The sequence below is a fragment of the Colletes latitarsis genome, chromosome 10 (genome assembly GCF_051014445.1).
Source record: "Colletes latitarsis isolate SP2378_abdomen chromosome 10, iyColLati1, whole genome shotgun sequence".
In the NCBI taxonomy this organism is placed as follows: Eukaryota; Metazoa; Arthropoda; class Insecta; order Hymenoptera; family Colletidae; genus Colletes; species Colletes latitarsis.
Genome location: NC_135143.1, coordinates 25,841,072 through 25,866,726, shown reverse-complemented (window position 1 = coordinate 25,866,726; position 25,655 = coordinate 25,841,072). Strand labels below are relative to the sequence as shown.

General features: G+C 38.2%; 2 protein-coding genes and 1 long non-coding RNA gene across 4 annotated transcripts; all 3 read left to right on the top strand.

Annotated features, from left to right (window-relative positions):
• The first annotated feature begins 369 nt into the window (after nucleotides 1–369).
• Nucleotides 370–2,498, top strand: LOC143346541 (uncharacterized). Its single transcript, XR_013080435.1, has 3 exons — nucleotides 370–728; nucleotides 1,300–1,618; nucleotides 2,051–2,498. It is a non-coding gene; the product is annotated as an uncharacterized LOC143346541 (long non-coding RNA).
• A 6-nt stretch (nucleotides 2,499–2,504) lies between these two features.
• LOC143346540 (uncharacterized) lies at nucleotides 2,505–15,005 on the top strand. Its single transcript, XM_076774704.1, has 6 exons — nucleotides 2,505–3,459; nucleotides 4,428–5,042; nucleotides 5,720–5,884; nucleotides 7,369–7,922; nucleotides 9,325–10,317; nucleotides 10,745–15,005. The coding sequence occupies exons 5-6, from the start codon at nucleotides 9,354–9,356 to the stop codon at nucleotides 11,308–11,310; spliced, it is 1,530 nt and encodes a 509-aa protein (XP_076630819.1). The 5' UTR covers nucleotides 2,505–3,459; nucleotides 4,428–5,042; nucleotides 5,720–5,884; nucleotides 7,369–7,922; nucleotides 9,325–9,353; the 3' UTR covers nucleotides 11,311–15,005.
• A 3,111-nt stretch (nucleotides 15,006–18,116) lies between these two features.
• Nucleotides 18,117–25,546, top strand: LOC143346372 (uncharacterized). 2 transcript variants are annotated; one of them, XR_013080404.1, is made up of 5 exons: nucleotides 18,117–18,244; nucleotides 18,354–18,448; nucleotides 20,124–20,246; nucleotides 21,170–23,482; nucleotides 24,002–25,546. XR_013080404.1 is itself a non-coding variant. In XM_076774418.1 (4 exons), the coding sequence occupies exons 2-4, from the start codon at nucleotides 18,431–18,433 to the stop codon at nucleotides 22,232–22,234; spliced, it is 1,206 nt and encodes a 401-aa protein (XP_076630533.1). In that variant the 5' UTR covers nucleotides 18,117–18,244; nucleotides 18,354–18,430; the 3' UTR covers nucleotides 22,235–25,546. The 2 variants fall into 2 exon arrangements, 1 of the variants encoding a protein (XP_076630533.1); XM_076774418.1 differs by having other exon boundaries at nucleotides 21,170–25,546.
• The last annotated feature ends 109 nt before the right edge of the window (nucleotides 25,547–25,655 follow it).

The following is a 25,655-nucleotide window of genomic DNA, read 5'->3' as shown; positions in this document are numbered from 1 at the left end:
AAATATTACTAATAATATGAATTATTATTAAGGTTATAGAAATTAAGCCGTGTTATTGCATGCAGTTTACGGAAAGTGTGGGTCAGATGTTAACGAGTATTTACTACTGCAATGGTTACATTACCGTTACAACAGTACTCTTACTGTCAAGACCACAACCATTATATACTTAATATTATAATTATTACTTCCGGTAACATAGTAGCATGTTGTTTCAAATTAGAGTTCTAAATTAAACGTTACAGTAATGTCTGTTCGAAGAAGAAAAATGGTTTGGCGTTTCTCACGATTCACACGTGATCCCTTCAGGTGGCGGATAGGGGCCCTTATAACACGCGTCGCTTCTGTCCCGCAACATTTTACCGAGGATTGACCCTGTAACACACATAAGGAGTCCCTAAGGAACGAGGAACCTAGAGAAAGGGCGTGGAACTTGCGATCAAAGGAGAAACAGGTTTCTCTTTATTCGCAGGCTTTTACTTACCGGCCGTCGACTCCGTGGTCGATGCTCCGGCGGCAATGTGGTTCAACGACTTTCTTGGGTGTACAAAACACAGCGGCCCAAGCATTTCTTTGACCTTCCAGCGCGGATTACATCACATTCCTGTAATCGCTCGACGAGACTGGGCGTTTTTTTTCGCTGGAGGAGAAACCATGATCACAAATCGGGAGAAATGCGACGTTAAGAAAACTGTACATTGGCGTAGGACTTCACAAATGCGCTAGTTGTGAGTTTCGTAAAATTCTTACAGCCCATTCACTTGACAAGATTTTCCCCACATTTTCTGCATTTTCGTCACACATATCTAGTGTTACGTACACGCGTAGCGGATCCCTTGGGTAAAAATGACACGCGTTTCTACTAAATTTGCTTGCTAAACGTACAAACAGTTCACTGTACAACAATTTAGCAAATTAATTTTAAACATTGCCGTGGTTGTAAATTATTTTGCGTCGAAAATCATTGTTCGATGTCTTAATTTGGAATTGTTTAAATCATCAAAATTTTGGTCGAATTTTTCTGACTCGAAATACTTGTTAAACGCTCTTCCAAAACATTATGTTAAAACAATGCGTAACTTTGAACTCTGTGAACCGTATGAAATGCTTTCCAATTTATCGCAAGTTAACGTTTCACCGTTTAAACAAAACTTCCTCCCCCCCCCCCCTTTTCTCTTGTCACTATGTACTATTCTTATCACCCATACCCTCCATACTTTCGCACAGTTCCGTCCGCATTATAAAGGACCCTCTTCTCCGTTACTCGGTCCAGAGACTATTTTTGGTTATTGCTTGCAGGAGATGTATTTAAGGAGAAAGAGAAGATGATTAAAAAAATAGAAGAAAAAATGCTTCGATCGCATTGGATGTGCACATTAGGCGTGGCACGAAAGGAGCAGCAATACAACAGGTGCCTCGCAGGAAACACGCTGGCATTGTCGGGTTCCAAGGACATGCCGCTATAAAAACTCTTCTATTCCATTCGGGCAGGCATAAAAAAGGGCGCGGGAGAATAGAGGAAGGATGACCTTGGAAAGTAGGGTTGTCCAACGAGCGAGAATGGCGTGCGCATGGATGCGTAAATTATGCGCTACATTCTAGACGGGCTCGAAAATCGGTAGATATTTCTGCCTCTACGCTACTGGAAAGCCGTTTAAATACGTTGCATAATCATTGGCAATATACATAGGGGATTGTTAAAGTTTTATTTGTACCAACTGAAACTTTGTTTCGCATTGTATGCATAGTTTAATACTTAGATGACCGCACATTTCACGCAAAGACTATTATCTGTCGCTGGAGATTTTCACGAAAATTCTATACAATGAAAGCTTATAAATTTAAATCAACCAGCTTACAATTGTTTCCGAAGACGTATCTATCGATTTGAAATGAACGGCTTAAGGCAAATTTTTGAACTAATTGAGACTCGTAGATCAAAATATGGTACACTAGGATATAAACATATACAGTTGGCGAAGTGAAATGAAGGCCATGCGTTGCGTATGGCCGCAAGTTGCTAGAAAATAACATTTGAATATTATTTCAGTGCCTGAATGATGAAACTGGGAGTCATAGTTTTCCCGAAATCGTACAAAAGGCGGGGAGAGCGCCTGAGTGGCGCTCATATACACACGGCCACAGCTTGTGTACACGTGTGCACGCGTGTCTGCTAGTGCGTAGTAGGTCTGGTGGATGCACTTTTGGGAAATCATGCATATACGTGGCAACATCGCACTACGGGCTCACATTCCACGTGATCAGGACCGGTTTGCGGGTGTCGACCCACTGACACTCGCCCACACAGATAAACCTTGGCCCTATACGTAGAATACACCTTACTTATTTTTTTATTGCAACCTAGGAAACGTTGCCGCTGATTCTCAGACTCCCTTTGGACCCTCGAGTAACACTCCCGACGCATTTTTAGTATCCCGTTGCAATTGGAACATCTTCCTTTTATTTCCGAAATGCAACTACAAAATTATTTTCAGGTATTCTAAGCTATTAATTTTGCAATTTTACGTTTGGATCGTCACTTCTTTACGCGAAGATTGTCTTGTATGCATGCCATTGTGTCCCACAAGTTTATTGCTAAGCATACAAGTGATTTAAACAAAAAATTTGCCATTTACAAAATAACCCTCGCGTTCCCTCAATCTGAACCAAATAGAAAATTTGTACGGTATTTCAGCACTTCTTTAATCTTTAATACTATTATTAAAATTTTTGCAATTTTTATCTAAAGTAGTAGTGTTCAAATAGAAATCTCGTCCACTGTATAATGCGAAGGAGCTAGAAAAGAGCCCTCGATTTTTATTAATACCTTGTATTCGACTTATATGAAAAGGTCTCGACGTTTGGTGGTACATTGCAAGGCCATTGACCGAAGGGACCCCGGATCGATGATCACAGCTACCTGCTGATACATTGTTGGTCGTACAATGGCAAAAGTATTCTCGGTCCGGTGGGAACCCTTGAGCGTCAAGTGCAATTATTCTGTGTAACCGAATGCACTTCGAGCAACCGTTTAAGATCTGCCTCTCGGTATCTGAGCCATTCATTGCAGCTTACCGAGTGCAACGCCCTATTCACCTGCGGCAATCGTCTCGACGCGTAATTTTTTCCTTTCATAAATGAAAAAACAACATGTTCCTTATTAATAGCTTCATTTTTTTCCCCATTTATTTAAAGAAGGAAAAACGGAGTCATTTAAAATGAGCAAATTTTTCTTTCCGCTTGGGTCGTTTGAAGCTTAATTTCGGGACTGTTTTTCATTGGATGTGGGAAGTCAGAACCTCCATGGGGCTATCGTCCTCGAACTACGGGGACGATAGAGAAACGCATATGGAGAAAAACAGGTTCTTGCAAGGGATTCAAAAACCGTTTGCATCCACCTTTTTAGTCGAAAACAGCTTAGACCCTTGGAAAAAGTTCTCCATAGGAAACCACGTAAATGTAAGTTTTCTATGTTTTACTTGCGATGTAAATTTTATTTTGAATTTCAAGTACTCGGATAGCGCTAATAATTAGATATTGTTATTCGTGGAAAATTTGCAATGCTATTTTTTATACTATTTTTCGTACGTTTAATTCTAGGACTTTTAGACAGTATGTATTGCATTTTTCGTATCAAATTATTTGAAGCGAAGGTTCATAGACTCCAGAGAGCGTCGTAATTTCAACAAAATACGCGAGAATACGGAATCAAGACTTCCGTGCTATCTGTAGACCCGATAAGTAAACAGTTGGTATCCCTCTATCATCGCTTTGCTCACGATAGATAATGTGCAACGTTGCTATACTTATCACTAATATATTCTTTAGACGCCTTCTCGGTTCTTTTAAAAAGTTATTTCTCCGTTTTTTTTTTCATCGACTTGTTTTTTATCGTTTTTCCCCGAATAAATCCAGTTGATCCCTGGAAGCTTTTCGCTCGTCCTACGGTTTTTTTATCGAGTATCCGGCTGTTTCAAGACAAGAGGGAGCAGCTTGCTGCTAAATCCGGAGCACAGGGTGGATGTTCCATTAAGCGGACCCGCACCTTCAAAAGCGCACTAATTTGTGCAGCCCTGTCCATGCCACTGAACCTTCTGTAACTACGTCGTGACGTTGCATTTCATTAATACACGAAAGTAGTAGAACGTTTACATTTAGATTATTCAACAAATGAAAAATATATATGTTAAACCGAAGCATTTGATATAATGTACAATGTTTTATTTAAAATTGATCGCCGCACGAATACTTTTTACACCGACTGCAATTCAACGTCGTATTTTAACCGTAGAATGTTATATGTCGGTTATGGCAAATTCCGCTTTCTTCCTCCTAAAAGAAAAAAAAAAAAAAAAATTGGAACCTCCAAGTGCGTTGCACAACAATATTCTACGTGACAGCGATAATAATTCGGAGTCTAATTTCAGGTTTCTACGCTCGCTGTTTCACGTTAGCCAGGCTTGGAAATAATAACAAGGCATCAAGCTTGGATTTCGTAAATTAGCGTGGCTCCGATAGTCCCCGTGTTGGAAGGAGAGGGAGAGAGGCCGGGTCGAGATCGATGCATTCGGCTAGCGGCGTTGGATATGGAATTTCTTTCGATGGCGCAACGGTACAAGGATTCACCTTAGCAGCTTCGCATTCCCCCTTTTCCTTCGTCTTTTTCTTCGCCTAGGGCCGCGCGGCACTCACGCACACATCGTAATCGCCTTTGCGTGCCAAGTGCGCTCGCGAGTGTGCAGAGGAACGCACGCCACCGTGGACAAAAATTTTCTCTTCGAGTGGACCCGCTATCATTCCCGTTTATCGTGTTTCTTTTTTCGCCGTACGAACTCGTCGAGATAAGGCGAATAAGGGAATCCGAACGCATATTTTCGGCCCAGTCTCTAAACGCGCCACTTCGCGAGCCTCTGATAAACAGGAAGCGTCGTCCACGTGTGCGCGAGCGGCATGGAAAAGCAGGAAACTACCGCCAGACGTCACAGTGGCTCTCCAAAAACGCGAACTAAATCCAGATGAGTGTCCACATAGATTTAGAAACGGTAGAACCTTTACATTTCATTTCAAATACCTATTTGTTTGCAATTATATCTTAAATATAATGCCTTAAATACCTCTTAATTACGTTTACGATTTCAGCCAAGTTATGGTCATTATAAACTTATTCAGATTTTCAAGTTAAGTAAACCGGATATGTATAAGTACATTTTCCGCAAACTGCCCTTCAATGACTTAAGGGTCGATTATTCATATTGCTGAAATTTTTAATTCCTTCCTTGAGCACGTTTCACTTATCTTAATTTTATTCTAGATTTCTTTGTCATATCCCATCTCTCTGCTCGATTCGTTTATCAGTGTTTTTGCAATGTTTCCTCAACGTTTTTAATCTGTCGCGTCATTTTAAACGAAACAGTAATGATCATTACTTTCTCGTAAGAACGTTATTTAAGTAGTCATGAATAATTCGATTTAACTACTGGTATATAATTTTATTTGAATATGACAAGTGTTAGTTTTAGCCAGTTTTAGTCAATTTTCTACAAGCGTTCATTATCCAAATACTTTATTTTATAAAGCTTAAAAATAAGGGACGTCTTTGATTTTTACGGTCTATCAGAGTTAGAAAAATTTTTTCATTTATATTACACGTTGTGTATGAAAAATATATTAAGAAACGCAACCGGTTAAATATTTATTTAATTCTACAATTTCTTTACAGAGGGAGGAAACCGAGCGCCACAAGTTACATATTTGATTTGCGTGGTTGTGAAGGACTTTGGGACCCTGGGAAAATTTGGAAGATTTTATAAGAGGACGCAGGCGCAATCAGCGGTCGCATCGAAGGCAGGGCGTGGTGGCAATTTTCGTGAACGCATACAGACACGTAAGTTTTTCGTCCTCGACGCTCGTAGACGTATTAGCGGTGGTCTCGAGACGCTTCAAGTCGGCCCGAACGTACAAGAAAGTCAAATGCTGTTTCAAACAGTATCTTGGAAATTTACATTTTGAACATTGATTTCTTCAATGCTATAAAATTAATACGTAAGTAGGTGCTCAGTAGCAATTACGATGAAAATGCAATGAATATTTATCAAAATTATTAAGAATACTCTTTTAAAGCGTCAGTCATCAGTGACTACCCTGGTGGTAGCATTGTTGTATATATTTGCTGCTTTCAGTACACTCGAGAAAGTCTAATGTTTCTGGCATCCAAAATTGATTCAATCTTTAGTTTTCTATCTGACAAATTGGTCAACTTAAACAATATACTGTTCGAGTACGTCTAAGTATTATTCTATTTCTTTTTTCAATCATTCCCGTTGAAACATTTTGCTTATAATAAAAAAAACGAGGTACAATTGGTGTAAATGTCATGAAACGTTTTCGAGCAAATTATTTTAAAACTTCCAAGCGAGAAAGGGTCGAGTGCCCATCGCTATTGCCGATACACGGCAAAAGACGGTGTGGGTGTACGCATACGATAGCAAGCGTCATCACGTACGCATACGTGTGCACGCATGCACCGGTCTGCACGTGTGTGCGTCGTATCCCGCAGGATATTGGCCTAGACGCAGCGTGATTGGCCGATCGTGCAACCAGGGACGCTGATGGCTGTGCAAGCTTCTTGTGCGTTGCTATTCAGTGGCGTAACCCCGAGTTTCGCGTTTTTTTTTTTACCTTTTTTAACACGTTCACTGCCAAACCTTGAGTTGGGCAAATTTTATTCACAAATTTCTCATAAAATAAGTCTCTAGTGGCATAATGCATAACGGTTACGAAACTTTGCATTAAGACCAAGGATCGTTATTGGCTCGTATAACTGTTGCGTAATGGCGATTACCGTACTCTTTAATTGATATCATTTGCTTCTGTAATGCTACATACAATTAGGAAACGAGAAGTTGCAACCCATAGCGTTATTTATTTTGATAAATTATCATTTTTTGCTATAGATTTCCTGTTTCTAAGTTATACTAAACAAACGCTTTCTTACCAGAGGATCACAATTCAAATAATCATATAGGAAACATTAAACCTCGCTACTACGACAGAAAAAAGTTGTAATTATTATTTCATGTAAAATTACAGTAATATCTCTTCATTTTGATTTCCCACAATTTGGCATTAGTTTAAAATTAGACAAATTTGTCTATTTTATATCATTTAACTATTTTTGAATGGAATAGTATTAAGTTATGGAATGTACAACGAGTACACGTGTTCACCACGGTATGCAAAGTGGTGAACACGTTGTTGGATGTTCATCCCCCTATTTATTTTCTGAATAATTATATGGCAGACGTTTGTGACACATTTCATTCCTTTGAAGCACTCTTAAAGCTCTTATATCAATGTTTCATTTTCCAGACGATGCCAAAATTGGTCATTTTTTAACATCCTTGTTTGCCCGACTCTGGTTACGCCACTGCAACTGCGTGAACGCGCGTACCCATGCGCGCGGAGAGAACATCACGCGGATAGAAGCGGAGAAAGAGAGACAGAGATAGAACACCACACCAACACACGTTTGCGACTACCCCTATGCGAGTCGAGCCATGACCAGCTCGGGCAGAGTGCGTCTTCTACGCACGGCTCGTCAGTGGTCGCCGAGTAGGCCGTGGGAGAGGATTTCTGTTCGCGCTTCGAATTCGTCGTACTGCGGGCGTGCACTCGAGATCGTTGTCGTCCGACGACGACGCCAAAATTGTCAATATTGCGCGCGTACGCGCCACTGCACGCCATGCACATTCTCTAGACCCGGATAGATTGTGTTTCTCTGGTCGGTTTCGAACATCGAGTGCCGAATGCGAGTGCACATGCACGCAAAGCTCGTGCGTCTCCTAGCGAACTTCTCGGCGGCCATTTGAACGTCGCCGTCCCACGGCGCCATCGTTTTAAGAAACGGAGCCCGTCTCAGCGAAGTAAGTTTTCGCAATACATACTGCGTCGTAAATATAATTTCACTGTTACCCGTGCAGTTCTACAACCCGTTCGGAGTAGACTTGGACCAAATTTATTTCAAATAGTAATTTCAAAACAGTCGCTTGATATAATGTTAATTGGTATTTTATAAATAATGTACTCCAATAGATCTTAGGTTCTTTATTTGGGCAATTAATAGTAAATTGAAGTACTGCTTATTGGCAAAAATAACTATACATTATATATCATCAGTGATATTGACAGTCTACAATATTATTTATCGCAGAAAAAATCATTTTAGTTTATAATAAAACTCTAATAAAAAACAAGTTATTTTCGTTAAAACATAAAATAGTAAATAAATCATTCAACTGGAAACACATTGATTCATTTTCCATATGAAATACTTAATGAATTAATGGTGTTATTTTGAAATAGATTATTTTTCAAATAACTTGATTTTAGAATTAATTCTAGTCACATTTACTGAAAGATAGGTTCCCTATTGTGTGTCTTATGTTTACCTTGACTTATGTCAGTTACTCCGAAACTAATTAGTATGTAAGTTCGGGCACGCCTGTAGAAAAATTTGCAACTTCACGCAACGAACGGTTTCTACTCGATCGATAACGATTATCACTCATAAGGGGGTATTCCCAATTAGGGTCGTTAATTTTTAAAATAAAGAATTATATAATAATAATAATAATAATAATAATAAAGATAATAGTATACAAGTTTAGCTGTGTTATTTGAAAACATGGCCAAATACATATACAAAATTTCAGTACTATTGATTCATAATTGTAAAAAATATTTTATATTAAATTTTTATTTTTCTTTAAATATTTGATCGAGATATATTTGGTCGCAGAGATCGTTAACTCCTGTTTATTTACGCATTTCATTTCCATGTTTGGAGAAATCGATTTAATCGCTCGAACCATAATTTCCGCGTATGCGTGCAGGCATGGCATGTGTTCTGTACATGCACACTTCTGGCGGTTTTTTACGCATTTTCTCGGAATTATATGAACGGTTAAACGAAACTGGGGGTAGTTCCACGTGAGTGACTCACGCCGTAACGAAGATAATTATCCCCCCTCCTCCATTCCATTCTCTGACTAACGACTTTACATTTCGGGATTCGGTTAACGCGCCTAAATTTCGCTTCTGATATAACGTCGAACCTGTATCTATTTACATTATATTTATATTATTGTACGGTAGATACATTAATGGATAATGTATAAATATTAGGGGTGTGCAAAGCAAACAAATCATAATATGTTGTGTGAAAACTCTTTAGTATCGTTTCGCGTTCTTTCGAATCTTATTGCGCGTTGCAACATTCGAAGCGTTTCGAAATCCCATTGCTAATTGTAGAATAACATCTTCCAGACTCGACTCAACCGATAAGATCGGCCGAAATGGCGAGTACGTCGCAGCAGTATTGCCTGCGCTGGAACAACCATCGTTCGAACCTGCTGACAGTGTTCGACGAGCTGCTGCAGAACGAGGCGTTCACAGACGTAACCCTGGCAGTGGACGGCGGTGTCTCCGTGAAGTGTCACAAGATGGTCCTGGCAGCGTGTTCTTCCTACTTTCAGACATTGTTCATCAATCTGCCATGCAAACATCCTATAGTCGTCCTGAAGGACGTGAAGTATTCCGAAATCAAGGCAATTCTCGAGTACATGTACCGGGGTGAAGTAAACGTAGCGCAAGAACAGCTGACTGGCCTATTGAAGGTCGCTGAGGTGTTGAAGGTGAAGGGTCTGGTTGAAGAGAATGGTTCGCAGGGTCGTCGCGAGGAAGCAGAGACCTCGATGTCACCGCCACCAGCAATCAGTACGAGTACGACGAGCAGCGTGGCTCACAGCAGCGGCCACACATCACCACCACATTCCACCGGTACCTCGTACAACGTGTACGGTCGATCACCGGTGGACCAGGGCCCGAATCGTTTGCCGTTACCCATGTGGCCGCTATCCGGGCTTCCTATTTCCCACTCCGGTTCCAGTCACCAAGCAACGTCCCATCCGCAACATTCTTCCATTCTGACCGGTTCCTACAACAATGGCTTTGAAACCTCCCCCCTGAAACGTAAGAAACTTTCAAACATGCTGATGAACAGGGACACACCGATTCTTAGGACGGTGCTGGGTCAAGGTCACGCGGATAGCTCTCAAGGTATCCCCCTGTTGCATCCAGACAGCCACGACAGCCACTTTCGGAACACCAGCAACGGCTCGTCGAATGAAAACGAGAGACGCAGCAGTACGGACGTAGTTCACGGAGAAACGGCTCACAGTCCCTATACTGATGTCTCCATGATGGACGAGGATGATAAGCAACCCTCGCCGCAATCTTACACCGGAGAAGTAAAGTCAGGTACAGAAATGCATACAACGTCGACGGGTTATAGAACCCGGGTATCCCGTTAGTTCTTTCTACACTTCGGTACAGCTTTCGTTTCATAGAAATAACGTAAAAATAATTATTTAAAACCGTCAATGACACTATTATGAAAAATCTAAAAATTGAACAATGTCGGTTTAAGTTAAAATTCTTATATCGTAAGTAAAAAAAATAGGCTAAAGGATAATTTCTCGGAATTAAGGTTAAGGATTTTTTTATGGGGGGTTGTCGTGCAAGTTAAAGGCCTGGTCGGACCTTTTTTGTCCCGTTCTTTTTATGGAAGCTGGTAAAGCAATAAACGGGGGAACCCTGTCCGAAAGAAGGGAATTTTTTTTTGAGGAAAAAATACACCAACCTTAGGTAAAGAGTTAACGAGCGCTAACATTTTTTCTCATTTTAGGGATCGTGAACTACGTACCGGCACAAAAGCCGGAGTGGAAACGGTACAAGCAGTATACGCGGAACGATATAATGTCCGCGATCGAGGCGGTAAGGGCAGGAATGAGCGCTCTGCAGGCGGCACGTAAGTATAGAGTACCATCTCGAACCCTTTACGACAAAGTGAAGAAATTGGGTATCACGACATCGCGGCCGTTTAAACGCGGCTCGAATGGCAGCGGCGGTGCTTGTTTTCCTTACGGAATTGGCGGGAATGCGAACGGTGGCATCTACGGCGGTGCTTTCTCTGAAAATGAAAACGAGAACAGTAACGCGGTAATGGAGAGTCCTGCCTCGATCCTCGACACATACAAAGCCAGGGACTGTCCAATAGATAGAGAAATGTTAGATATGACTCGATGTAGTCCCAGTCCCAGTCCAGTCCACTCCGTCAAACAACAGAACAACGAGGATCAGGTGGAAGATCTCTCTGTAAGTCGTAAGTCGGACGTTCGTGTGATAGTTCCGCCAACATTGGTGATCAAGGACGAGGAGGGTGTTGGCTCCGATTCCTGCAGCCACAACTAACACAATTTTTTTATAATCTCTCGTTATCGTTGGGAAGTCTTTCGGCGACCCGGCAGCAACTAGACGTACTATATCTCGGTTACAAGAGCACGAATGTAAGGTTTTAGGTAATTTAAGAGTACGGATTTGGAAGAAATTATACGCAGAGGTCTGTGGTGTCTTGTGAAGCTATTAACATCGATAATTGTTGCTCTATTGAAGAATATTTTTGTAGGGTTATTCAAATTGAGCGTCACATCTTTAAATTGTCATAAAACACAAACTATTTCAGTAGTTCTAGTTTCTTTACTTTAATATAAAGTCCATTTTATTACATTAATTATGGAACACAATATCCTTCAAATGACTTACTTACTTTTTTTTTTCACGAGCTTGACGTGACGCTTAATTTAGATAATTCTTTACTTTGTCGATGAGGTTTCACTCTTCACGGGATACCGTGTGTAAAGACAATCACGCGTTTGTGCCTCAGAGAGAATCAAGATGTTACAAAATGGAGAAAGATGCAACCGAATCGTAGCCAATTAAGTAAGACAACATTTGATAAGACTCAGGGATTAACAGTACGTTACCGCTGTAACAGTTGCCTATATAAAATGTCAATGATAATCTATATTGTTGTGAGAAGCTCGTACGAACACCGAGGCAAAGATTCTTTGGAATTCCTCTTGCACTACTTTACACAAGACTGATTAATGCGTTGTGGATTTAAGAGACTGAAATATAATCAAAGCTTACGTTCCAAAGTTGTTAAAGCCTAATGCTAATGACGGTTAAATCCAGCTTTCTTCTTGAGATACGTTAAAACTGTTGTACTATTAAGAAATTTTAAGAACAGGTTAATACCATAAGAAAGAAGTATTTGGTAATCCTCGTTTGAAATTATCTCTAGTAACAGTCATACTTAATTGGGTGTAAACATTCTGCATCGAATATTCGACACAATTAATGTTATATATTTCTTTCTTTCTCTGTGTTTAGACCAGGGTTGACGAACTTATTTTACTTTTCTGTTCCGTACAAACGTAGAACTGTCCTCGCTATGCCTACTCTGCAAAGTTGGGACAAAAGCTCGCTCGTTGAGCACCTAATTAGTATGAAACCTGAAGTTCGTCATCGTCATCCCCTGGTTTACACGCTTGGCGATGAGCATGGAAAAATAAATTGAATCGCATTAAGCTTTAAAACTTTTGGACCAGTGAGTATGCATGTATAATTTTTTTTAATTACTTATAGTTGTGATTCGATGTTTTCATTTTCTTTTGCAATTCGACATAGTACGAGTACTATTTAGAGCCTCGATCGATTATAGATCAGGTCGTGTAAAAGGGAAAAAAAGTTGTATATTATTTTAGCAATTTTCTTTTTTTTTTCTTTTAAGAAAGATAATTCCTATCTTTAGCATTAAATGCTGTCAGTAGGACGTGGTTATATACGAGAGTTATATAATCTCATATAAACAAAGAAAAAGAGATAGAGTTTTGTACACTTTGAATAATTTCGTTAACGACTGAGATATTGCTGTTAATTTGTTGGTAATTATAAGATTACATTATCGTTACTGATCATGGCTCTGGGATACAGCTGCAATATTGCTCAATATTATGCATATACATACAATAGCATAGAACGAACTACCTCATTGTACAACGAACAAGATCGTTCATTAACATTAAGACTGATCGATGAAGCGAACCTGCGTTACCAGCTCGACGGAACCGTATTTTTTTTTAATTTAATTTTACAAACGCTGATATATGTATACACGAGAGAAGAGTATATATATATATATAAGAGTATATATATATATATATACATACACACACATATATATATATATATATTATATAAGTTATAAAAAGTATATTATATTATGAACAGATATAAATTTTTAATTATGATATAATTGTAGGGTACGAAAGTTGCAGTTTTCTTAATTATGTTGAAATCGCCGTTCAACGGCTGGATGCAACGATTTACAGACACGCAGTACCAATCAATGTCGTACAATTTCAGGCTTCTCTGTAAATCGTTGTATTTGAGTTTCGCGTTGTTTCTTCTAATCGTAATCGAAAGACATTATTCGATACGTTCGGCGTAAAGTTGCATAGATCTCAGGTTTATATACGTAAGGATCCTCACGACGCGGATACATAAACAGTAATTCTTTTTATAAAGAATCGTTGATAGGAGAAAATGAGATTTTTACGCCATAGATGTCTTTTACTTTAATGTCACGTTCATTATGGATCTCAGATTTTATCGAAAGTACAAATAGTTGTCAGTTTAAACAGTAATAGTAAGGAATGCTATTAGAGTACGATTGAATTCGTACCACACTCTCAACCACGAGATTTTGGTACAGTGAAATTTGTTTGCAACGAAATGGAAAGTTGAAACGTTATTTTAAAAAAATTGTTCTCGCTCTAGTTCCAAACAAATTTCATTGTATTGATAGCAGAATGCTCTTCGATAAGTACAAAACCAAAGCTGCCTTGAAACTTATTTACCTCAGCATACACAGAGAATATTTCATAGCCGTTTTAAATGAATTTAAAATAACGATAAATAAAACGGAACATCGATTTTCAAGATTTCACCTGGACCTTTGTCTTTTTTTTAGATCTTTGAATTTTTTTTAACCGTTCTAGGTTTTCCTGCTGTTGCGTGAAAGAGACGAGATTCAGGTGAAATTTGAGCTACGTTAGTTTCGTAATAGAATGTGTAATATTGTACCTGTACATTAATCGCAATGCGATTGTGAAATAGAATGATATTTATATCGAAAAATGACTGATTTACGACGTCTGATGGGCGTCGCCGCCATATAGCAATAAACAAAGAAATAGTAAAGTTCAAATATAGGAATATAATATGTAACAGTAGTCAAATGGAAGAGATGCAAGAGTAGTGTAAGTTACAAATCTGAGCAAATACAGAAATAGTTGATGTTACATGTGCCTGAGCAAAGACTAGTTCAATTTAAACAGAACGAATTCTTAGAACATTGTAGAACATTGTTTGAATAGTGCCTGTTGTTGTTGTAATAGCGGATGAAAATAATGTGTTCAAAGCAGATTTTCCCGAAAGGCAAAGATGAAAATTGTCTATTATGCATTTCAAGAAGACGTTTAAAAACATATCAGCATTTCGGAATTCGCGGTCGGAGATGTCCTGCATATTTTTCACGCAATATTTCTGGTAAAATTTTCTGAAAATTATTCTAAAAAGAAATAAGAAGCGTAGCAATATTATATGGCAAGTATACATAAAAAATGAAACATGGTCTGGTATCGAGACCATGTCTCTGGTATCGAGAAGATTCAAATGTTTGAATACGTATGGCATAATCTAACGACGATTTTAACTACCGCGTAGACGCAATCTTCGATGCCTTACGAAAACGTAGAATTTTAGGTATATTAATTACTGAATTAGAGTTGTAAATAATCACGAGCAAGGAGGGAGAAGAAAGAGAGTTGCCTTTTACTTGTATGTAAATTTAGCGTCGTATTATTTCTTAAGACTGATTTTTTGCTACGTTGAAAAATTGCACATACACGCGTACATGCACATGTACACAAACACGCGTACACGAAATCGCACTTTTGATTAATTGTAAGTTTCTACCACCATAAAATACGGGTATTGCTTTCCATTTCCACTATGTGGACATATGTTACTAGAACTGTACAAGTTTGTTATGAAATATATTATCCTGAGAAACTGTGCGAGAATTTATGCGTTACTCCCTATTCTTTTGTACGTATTAGATGATCTCCAAATAGATTTTACAACAAACCGTTGTACAGTGTGGAGTATTTGCCCCAAAAAGCTGGTCAAAATTATTCGATTCATTTTCTTGGAACCAAATACAATTAGAAATAACGTATAAGTTGAAAGTAAATTCAATCGTACAGTTGAGTATTTAATACAAAATGTATTAAACCAATAGTTAAAGGAGGTGGTCGATCCGTACTCGTTTGGAGTTGTACGACCATTAATGGTACTGAAGATAAATTGTCAAAAAATTGCAAAGAAAATAGCTTTTTGAAATGGCCGACACCGGAAGTCCGGATTTAACTTATTCGGTTTAAAGTTTAGGCTCTTTAAAAATTAATTTACATTGTTTTACATATATATGTACGCCATTGAGAAGTTTACTTACACCCTTCTTATACAATATTATCAAAAAGAGAGTCTGAGAGTCAAAAAAACCCTTCGTAAGTATATGCCTGCCACTGTAAGTGGAAATAGATAAATTGTGCAAGAACCTGTTGAGGGACAAAATATAAAAAATGCCTCAGATCGCAAAGGATTAAATTTTACACGAAAGCGGCCTGACACTCTCTCTTCTTGATACTTTAACTCTTTTGGGCAGCCGGAAATACGCCTAAATTGATATTGGATGAAAGGTTTCCTATGCCCCCACCACTACTTTAATACAGTCTTCGAGCATAAAAAGAGCATGCATACAATTAAAAGTTAGTATCGTAAAAGTTTTGATGAACCAGCGAAACAAGATCTAAATTAACACCCCTTTCGAACTATTCCAAATCTGCCAGTGAGATGACGCAGAAAGTAGATAAAGAAAAGTTTTCTTTGCGAATAAAGAAAACGTGGAGAAACTAGAACTAGAAGGCAGTAGTATTTTAGTAAGTCGATATATTAGCAGATATAGGATTTTCTAATAAGAGCAATAGAACTTTGAATTTAAATAAAATGAAAACTACAAAAGATAATCTGGTGCTCATTGTTTTATTTTGATGTACATACAATGGCATTATACAGGAAATATTATATGATTAGATGAAGTATTTATGACGCACGCTATATTATGATACGTTCAATTGCAAGCTTTACAGACTTTTTCAGTTGAAAACAGGGTGAAGAACCCGAGGCGGCTCCGACTATAGGTATTTTTGTTCGAAGCCCAGCGAACTTAATTTGATCGTATCGCTTTAAGTCTTCGTCAAACTATAGTGGGCGTTTGTTCGCTGAAGTCTCGGGACTTTTTGTTTGTGTTTAAGCGATTCTTTTCGTTTGATCGTCGCGATGTCAGAGTCAGTGCACCGATATCGCCGCAGGGAAGAATTTCAATTAGGTCACGAGAATGGGTAATCGTGGATACACAGCAAAAAGAGGCACGGAACTAATTTTACATTATAACGTCATGCTAACGTTGAGCCGTGAGAATATAATAAAACTACGATTATCGGTCGAGTGGAGTAACAATTTAATTGGATGATTTTATAATCGCATTTATTCGATCATCCGGACGAAATTATTTTCGTACCTTTTACCGTATGCTTTACATGATCGTATAGTGTATAGTGATGCCCGAATGTATGACCAACGATCGAAACCGCGCCTGGTCATATATTCGAAAAGGTGGATTTTTGAGAACCGTAATGTAGGGTTTTCCAATAATCGTCATAGCTGCCATATGTCATATATTATTTCTCGCAGCTATACGTTATTGCAACACATATCACAGTAGCTGTCAATTAGCCACCAAAATCTTGCAATTCGACGGCCCTTTCGATTAAACTTTTTCTTGCGGGCCCATGATAAATCTCTCGTGGTGGTCATTTAAACGATATTGTACTTTATGTATTGGGTTGTTCGGAAAGTAATTTCGTTTTTCTCCTTCGTGAAAAGGAACAATTTTCTCATAATACATAAATATTTTATTGAATTGCGTACTGGTCGTTTTGGTCCAACATCTCTTGCCATCTTCCTGGTAATAGTATGATTCCATGCTCATAAAATTTCTGACCTTTATAAAAAACTGACTGCAAGTGATTTTTGACATCGTCGCTTTAAGTAAATGTTTTATCGTTTAAGAAATTTTTTAAAGACCGGAACAAGTAATAATCCGATGGTGCCGGATCTAGAGAGTATGGTGGGTGTGGTAGCACATCCCATCCAAACTGCAATAGCTTCTGACGAGTTACTAAACTTGCGTGAGATTTGGCATTATCATGGTGGAACCCAAATGTCGAGCTTTGAAACGAAACCAAGTCGTTTCATGTGATCACAAACGGTTGAATTCGATAAATTTAACCTTTTAACAATTTTTCGTATCGTTATTCGTCGGTTTGCTTCAACCAATACCTTCATTTCGCTTTTGTCGGCTTTAACTGACCATCTAGAACGTGGGCCACCTTCGATATCAAAATTGCAGGAACGAAATTTTGCAAACGAGTTTTGGCACTGGCATTCTGTTAAAATATCTTCTCCATACGCGTTACATAATTTTATTCCTGCTTAAACAGCATTCTTACCTTCTCGATAATAAAAAGGCAAAATGTGAGATTCAAAAGGCAGATTTTCCATATTTGACGGTACACCAAAGGAATACAATTGCTCAGAGACGAACAAAATGTTTTACAAACAAGCCTTAAAGTGTCAGCTGCGAAAATATATAATGAAAATACGGTTTAGAATAAAGTTGGCTGATTAAAAATACAATTAACGTCTCTGTTGGTAAGAAAACGAAACTACTTTCCGAAAAATCCAATATGTCATTAGATGTCTACAAATATAATACAACGAGCACCGGATTAATAGTTTTTATTTTATTTCAGTTACAGGTTCCATCGGTCTTATTGCAAAACCCTATACATAAAGTGTCCTATCATTTCGTCTCGGACTGTAGTTCTGTCCCTCTAATAAGTTTCATTCCAGGCTACGCGCACCGAGAGAATAATTATGGGCTTGCGCAGATCGCTACGTGGGATGAGGGAGGAAGAGGGGTGGGAGGAAGAGGGGCGGGTGGAAGAGGGGTTGGTTGGCTAAGGAGAAATAAAGCCCCGAGCCCAGCCGGTGAATACGGCCACGGATAGCGAAATTTCTCCCGACCCGTATCGTTCTTCCGGAAGTCGAGGAATATCCAAATTGGACGCCTAGTGCCTCGTACCGTCTGTTTTCGGTAAGCAGCCGTTCGCGGTTCCGCGCGACGGTCGTAAACGGATTTAGTGCATCGTCGTACGTACAATTTCGAACACGCTATTTCCTGGAGCCTCGCTGTCACTTTTCAGGACACGCTGGAACGTCGGCAGCCGCTCGCAACGTTTTCCTGGATGCCGAGGCATGCGCCCTAAAAACTCCAGGATTGATGTATTGCAGAGCGCAGGTACAAATCAGATTGTATTCGCGTGTATCCTCGCCGTTGATATCGTGCCCTTTAACCGTGATCGCGTACGCGGGGATTATTTTGCATGCCGAGAACCGCTTCTGTCGTTTACTATTTTTCCAGGTGTCCTCGCGCCCGATCCAGGCTTCCCGATCCTCCGTCTCCGGTTTGTCGACGGAACGTCAGACCGCCAGAAGATCCGAGCTTCCCATTGCGAACTTCAAGAAATAATCGAACCGATAGTTCGCGATGTGATGCTTAAAATGGTTACTTTCTCTTACGAGACTCGTCGCGTTTACGCGAAACGATAGATTGATCGGACTTAGGAACTGCACGAGGCCTCGAGTTCAGAGAACTAAATGGGTTGAGTAACCTCCGATGATTGCATAGTTAGGATAGTGTTAACGGGAAACGGGAGAATATAATCCTTCGTGGCTGAAACCACAAAACGTGTACTGTAATTGGAACGAATGATCGGGTAGTTCGTAATCAAGCGCCCGAACGTCGTCGCATTAATCCATTGTGATACGAGACATTTTTAATATTTCGTTTCAGCAGGTTCATGCGCAATTCGATTATTTCCACTTATACCCTATGGCTCGTGTGTCTTTTCTTATTGTAGCGATGAGTAGCTAATTCACAGTAATATATTTGATATAAGAGAAACAATAATCGCGCGACACACTCTCCGACGTACAACTCACGCTATCTTCCGCATGTCTCGCGTTTGTAATATTTCGTTTCTTTTCCCTTGCACTTCACGGTTATTGTTATTGCTGATCGGATGAAGATCAACTTCGATTGACTATGTCATATAAACGCGAATCGACCTAATCTTGTTTTAATTACTTATAAATACTGACTAAATGATTATGAAATATTTGCATCACAATATTGCAAGAAGATAGATGTAACAGGAGTTAGAAAATTCTATATCGAGCTGGAACGAAATATAATGCCGCGTTCGATTCGATATAGGGTCGTAAAGATTTAAAACTGTGGTTGTATAATGAAATGCTGTATTCTGCTTGACTAGTAAACAGATACCAGGGATTTTTAAAATATTTAAATAAAAGCAAATAGATAAGTAAAGAGTTATCAGTGTTTAGGAACGAATGATCGACGATATACTAACCTCGAGTTACATTCGAGAATTGAATTGTAAAGGAATTAATTGGGAAGCAAGAGAGAATTGGTCCGCCATATCGATCCTCGGAATAAGGACAAAGTTCAGAATCGCCAAGAAATAGGTATTTGGCAAATTGGTTTCAGACGAGCATTCCTCTATAATCGTTTAATCAATAAATCTGGACAGTAATTAATTCGCTTGCGGAAAGTAGGGCACGGCAATCGAAAGTTAAACGGAATTCGGTTAATTGGAACGATCTCTGAACGGATTATTATACTTAAAAGTAATTATTGGTAATTTTAATTTTCTGTAAAGAACTGGAAGCCTGGATAACGAGAAAGTTGTATAATTTAAAAATACACGGTCGATCGGCAAACATGCGTACGTCAGACACATTTTTCATAAGATTTGTCTGTTCCACTTGCAAACGTTAACACATTGTTTCCGCGTATACTTTACGAAAAGTATACGGTTGGCAAAGTATTAATTATAGAACGCAATTAATCTAAGCCATTAATTTTGTTGTCGTTTCTTTCCTTATCGTAGATCTGCATTTATTACCTGCTGTGGACAGCGACGCTGAGCTCGAGACTTACGTTGCAACAGGAAACTACTACTACGAAAAGTTGGGATTGTCCTGCAGAATGCATTTGCCTTTCCCCAAAGCAGGTGACTGTTTGCAAATAACTATAGACGAGGAAGAAAACCATGGTATTATTATGAAGCAAGAAATAGTTTGCATCATGATCTCTAGGGTCGTTGAATAGTATTATCGTAGACCGGCAGCCACAATTCAATCAGGATTTGATCATCGCTTAACGGGTCCTAAATTGAGGAGTTAATGCACCATTAATTAAGCTTAGATTGAGGGTTCCAATACAACACCAACCAATCACATACTATAGTATTCCGTGTCTGCATATTACAGTGCGATCTCCGAGGATCAGAAAGCAAACCCTGGATAAACGGTTACACCGCACAGAAGCACACACCTAAATCTCACAGTCAGATGGATGTCAAGATCATACGAAATCAGTTGGACATTTAGGAATCACGCACAATTCACGTAACAGGGAAATTTCGAGTCATATAAAATTAATAATTTAAGAAACCAAGTTATATAATATTCAAACACAGGTGAAATTGATCTATTTGCAACAGGACTTATTAGGTTGTTGGGATATAAATAATCCTTCATCGTTCGTGTGTTTGATATGTTATAATTCGAACGTAATTAAACGTACACTTATATATGAAAATATACGAACACTTACATTTATAGGGATCGGTCCTAAGACTGCATAAATGAAATTAGAAAATAATTCAGCAATATGGTACCGTTTTTATAAGTGTTCGTTCACTTATCGTACTCGTCGTGCGTATAGAGAAAAAAAAGAAAAGGCAAGTTTAACAACCTAAGATTAATTTCTGTATTTTTTATTTAATTTTTACATATATGTTTCCTTTCTTTTTCCTATTCGTATACCGAGTGTGGTAAATGGACGAACGCTTGTGCGGTCAACTGTATCTGACAGTAATTATTATGATTCGCTGTATCGCATGCTAAATAGAAGACGCGTCAACTTTTCCAGGTTCTCTGCAATACAGGTGGGTTGAAAGACATTCCTACGCAGCAGCTGCCTCAGACGGTGGAGGAACTCTCGCTAACAAAAAACAACTTTCCGGTAATAAAAGGCGACGCGTTCGCTGGCTTGAGAGTCCTGCGAAAACTGACGATGGATGGTAACAACATTACAACGATACGTCCGTTCGCATTCCGTGGTCTAAGCAGATTACACGAGCTCTCGATTCGGCATACGCCTTTGCCATTCATCGAAAAATTTTCGTTCGCCGCGCTGCAGAACGTATCGGTGTTATTGCTGGCAAACAACAAGATTCGTTACATCGAGGGATATTCATTCGTCGGGACGTCTAATATACGTGCGATTCTATTGAGCAACAATCCATTGCTCAGAATACAAAGCCACGCGTTCTCCGGCTTAACGAACGTTGTCCGCCTAATCTTTCCATCGGGCATCAGATCCATCGAACCGGACGCGTTCAACGGCCTGCAGGACGTTGGCCTTCTAAAATTGACTTACATGGACCTCTCATCGCTTCAGTCTTACACCTTCCGTGGCCTGTCTTACGTGCACTCTCTGAATATTCAGGAAAGCGATCTGGGCGTCATCGAAAAGAACGTCTTCAGCGGTCTTAACCACGTAAATCGGCTGAATATATTAAACAACAAAATCGATCTTATCGAGAGACTGTTTCTGAGGCACGAGAATAACATAGAGTTGTTAAGATTCCACGGTAATCACGTGCTGGAAGCACCCCGCCACGCCAGGGATATCAAACTTGAAGTTACTTCCATCAGCGCCATTGACAATCATTTCCCCTGTGATTGTCAGGCTCATAACGTGCTCGAGAGCGACTTCGTGAACGGTACTGTAAGCGAGTTTCAGAAGGAAAACTATTGCATCTCGCCTATCGAGTACAACGGAAAGCATATGAATCTCGTGGACTTCGACTTAATCGCCAGGTGTCACGACAATGTTGTGCAGGACAACCTAGGCTCCGGTGTCGTCGGGATCTTTACGCTGTCAACGACTCTGTATTTTATTCTTCTGTTATCGATGAACCTTTTTCAGTGAGTCCAGGTTTGATTCAGGGAGCTACGGTATGGCATATCATTGGGATTGTAATTTGAATCATGGGAGAGAATTTAAATTGTCGTTTGAATACAAAGTTAGTACAGTACTGCACGGTTAACTTTTTGCAATTCATCCCTTCCTCTCTCCTCCAATCTCTTTCACCTGTATTATTCAAGTTCAGTTCTACGAAAAATACACTATCCTGCTCGCGTAACTTTCACAGTTGATACTCAATTTTTATGAAAATTGACCGTGCATTACTGTAAATCTTTTCGTTGCAAGCATTCGAATTGTTTATGTATGTTTCGATTTGTAAGTTTTTGCGGATTATCGAATTGAAAAGGTGAAGTAGCTTTAAACTTCGATAAATTTTTTGTCAATGATGTTGATGCTGCATTTAACGTGAATACGATGTTCGTATCGGCATCGATGAACATAATGTTACGAATGAAAAGAACTATCTTTTTCTTTTTTTTAATCACACTTACACGGCACTCTCTGAAAGTATAGTAAGACTGTTATATAGGGGGATTGAAAACAGTTATGATATTGATTCCGGTTACGAAATAGTTACAAGAACCGAAATGATAGTGTCACAGCTATAAACAAAAAAGGTTCCAGCATCCATTGTTGAATCATCTTCGTTCATAACTGTTGTAACATTATGTCGGTTCTTAAAAGGTTTTAGTTAGAATCTTTATACAACAATTTCAAACGGTTATTTTCAGAACCTTTTTGATCCCTGATACGTAGCTAAAATGTTTCGTCATATCGGCTCTTGTTCTAATTTAAATTGTCCTTTTGTACATAGCAAATCATTTTGTACTATATAGTGCGAAAACGGATAATTGGATCTTATTTTAGATCGAATAAGGAGATAACTGCGCAAATAGTCATCCTCTGTATTGTGTTTATTAAAGCGTGATCTACAAATATTTTAACATTAATTTATAGCTAAATAGTAAAATTTTCAATTAATTCCTTTTTGTTTGAGAAGTTAATGAAATCCTCTAATCAAGAATATATTGTTCCTTGGTTAATAAAATTTACATATTGCTGCCATTTACACGTGCAAGACATCTTTCAAATTTAATATTGAATGTCGTTTTTAGAAAGTTAATATACATAAGGAAGCTATCAGGAAAAAATGAACACATTCATAGATATGAACGGTTAACTATAAAGATACCAGATAACTGTTTACAAAAGGGGTTCTTTGTCAATTTCGATGGTTTTCGTATGCAGGGTGTTCTACCACCCCTGGGAAAAATTTTAATCAGAGATTCTAGAGGTCAAAATAAGGCAAAAATCAAGGATACCAATTTTTTGATCGAGGCTTCGTTAAAAAGTTGTTAACGTTTAAAGTTCCGCCCGTACTGAATTTTTTTCTCGAAAATGCGCAAGATTTAGGGGGTATGTCTATTCATCAAAAATGATTGTAATTGATCCCTGCAACCGAAAATAATTTTTCCAAAACGATTCCAAATTTTTTTTTTCCATTGAAAAATTTCACACCTTCTCGAATTTTTTTCTAGAAAGTGGGTAGGATTTCGGGGGTATGTCTATTCATAAAAAATGATTATAATTGACCCCCGCAACCGAAAATAATTTTTCCAGAACGATTTGAAATTTTTGAATTTAATTGTTAATAACTTTTTAACGAAGCTTCCATCAACAAATTGGTATTCTTGATTTTCGTCTCATTTTGACTTCTAGAATCCTCCATTAAAATTTTTCTTAGGGGTGGCCGAACACCCTGTATATTAGATAGAATACATTCCAATATATTCAAGAATATGTCCCCTTCAATATAATATAGAAACCATTGAAATTTGTGAATAAGCTCCGTATAGGCACCTTTGGTAAACCTTTACCAAATACAATAACACTTATAATTAACCCACCATAATACATACAATAGGAAGAATTAATGTAACATTGTTGCATTAGTGTAAAAAGCGGACAATTACGAGATTAAATTTGAGATAGTCTTGTAATTTGTGAAAGTAGACCTCACATGGCTGACTATCATTGCAGATCTACTTTACGAAATAATTATCAAGAACTCTTACAGACATTCACTGTATTCGATTATTATAACTCGCACAATCTTAAGCATGCGACTATGAGCTTTAAACTGGCCCGTGTAACTGGGTTGGTGAAACTGCATCCAATTTGGATTAATTCTGTAAATGAGAGGTGATTGCAAGTGACCTGTTTACATTTGCCACTTCACATTATGTTAACCCCTTGTTTCGATCATCCTTCTATTATATAAATCATTATTAAGCTAATTCATTAGTTACATCATTGAAGAGTTTTTCTGTAAATGTTTCACATTGTACTTTTATACAAATGTTCAGTAGGTATTCTTAGTTTCGATGTATCGTACAGACATAGACAATTATTAATTGAAATATTTTTTAATGTACGTTTGAGTGCACGAAACAAAGGGTTAACAACGAGATTTGAATAAATAATTCTCGTCGACGATAATGAAAGTATGTAGAGATTAAGGATATACATAAGTTGGTCTTGTATGAAGAATCCTTCGTGGAAGGAACAAAATTCGCGTGATTTAAAAGAAAAAAAAAATCGCGATAATTTGTGTTTGATCTTACGGAGAGTTAATTCTTTCAGTTAGAGAATTGAATTAAAATTTATTATATAAATCTTTTGTTTTTTGTAATTTTTAATTTAGAACTCCACCAAAATATTAGCAATTACAACATACCTTTTTAAAAATCTAATATTCAATACACAGATAATAATTAAAGAATATATTTAAGATTTTATAGCAAAATTTTGGCTTGTTCAATCTTTACAATAAATACCTTAGAGTAGTTCTATTACCCCGAGAATTAACTCTTCGTGTGATCGTTCTACGTGTGCGTAGTCTTCCTTGCCTAAAAGAACCACTCTCATGATAGCAAATTTGTTACATGTACATGAATCTAGAGCTAGTAATCTAGAGAGCTTCCTAATGAATCGCAAGCAACAGCTTGCGTTTCAAAAACAATTTCGTTTTTGTTTAAAAAATTTTCATAATCCTACTATGATTTATTTCTCGGCCTAAATTGATGATATGTCTGTCGATTTTTCGATATTAATCGTATTTTAAAGTTTTCAAGTTGTATTTGGTGACAAGAATATTTCAAATTGATGCTCCGAAGCTTTCAATTATTCATAAAATCGAAGGGCAATACTGTGCTTTTTAACTATGAAAAAAAAAGAAATAAAAGGGAAAAATCTACCCTTGCCATTTGTAATGTAAAATCTGCATGGCCTTCGGTCAGCATAGTAACCGAGGACCAAACTAGCTTATATTTTTTACCAACATCTAACACGTAACGTATAACGAAAACAATAATTAGACACTGTAATCTTAAATTGTAGTTAGAATGGTCTGTCATTTAATAAA

Coding starts and splice junctions, on each gene's coding strand:
- LOC143346540 (XM_076774704.1), top strand. CDS start 9,354: ATGGCGAGTACGTCGCAGCAGTATTGCCTGCGCTGGAACAACCATCGT. Junction 10,318..10,744: donor CACCGGAGAAGTAAAGTCAG/GTACAGAAATGC, acceptor TTCTCATTTTAG/GGATCGTGAACTACGTACCG.
- LOC143346372 (XM_076774418.1), top strand. Junction 20,247..21,169: donor TTTGCCTTTCCCCAAAGCAG/GTGACTGTTTGC, acceptor CAACTTTTCCAG/GTTCTCTGCAATACAGGTGG.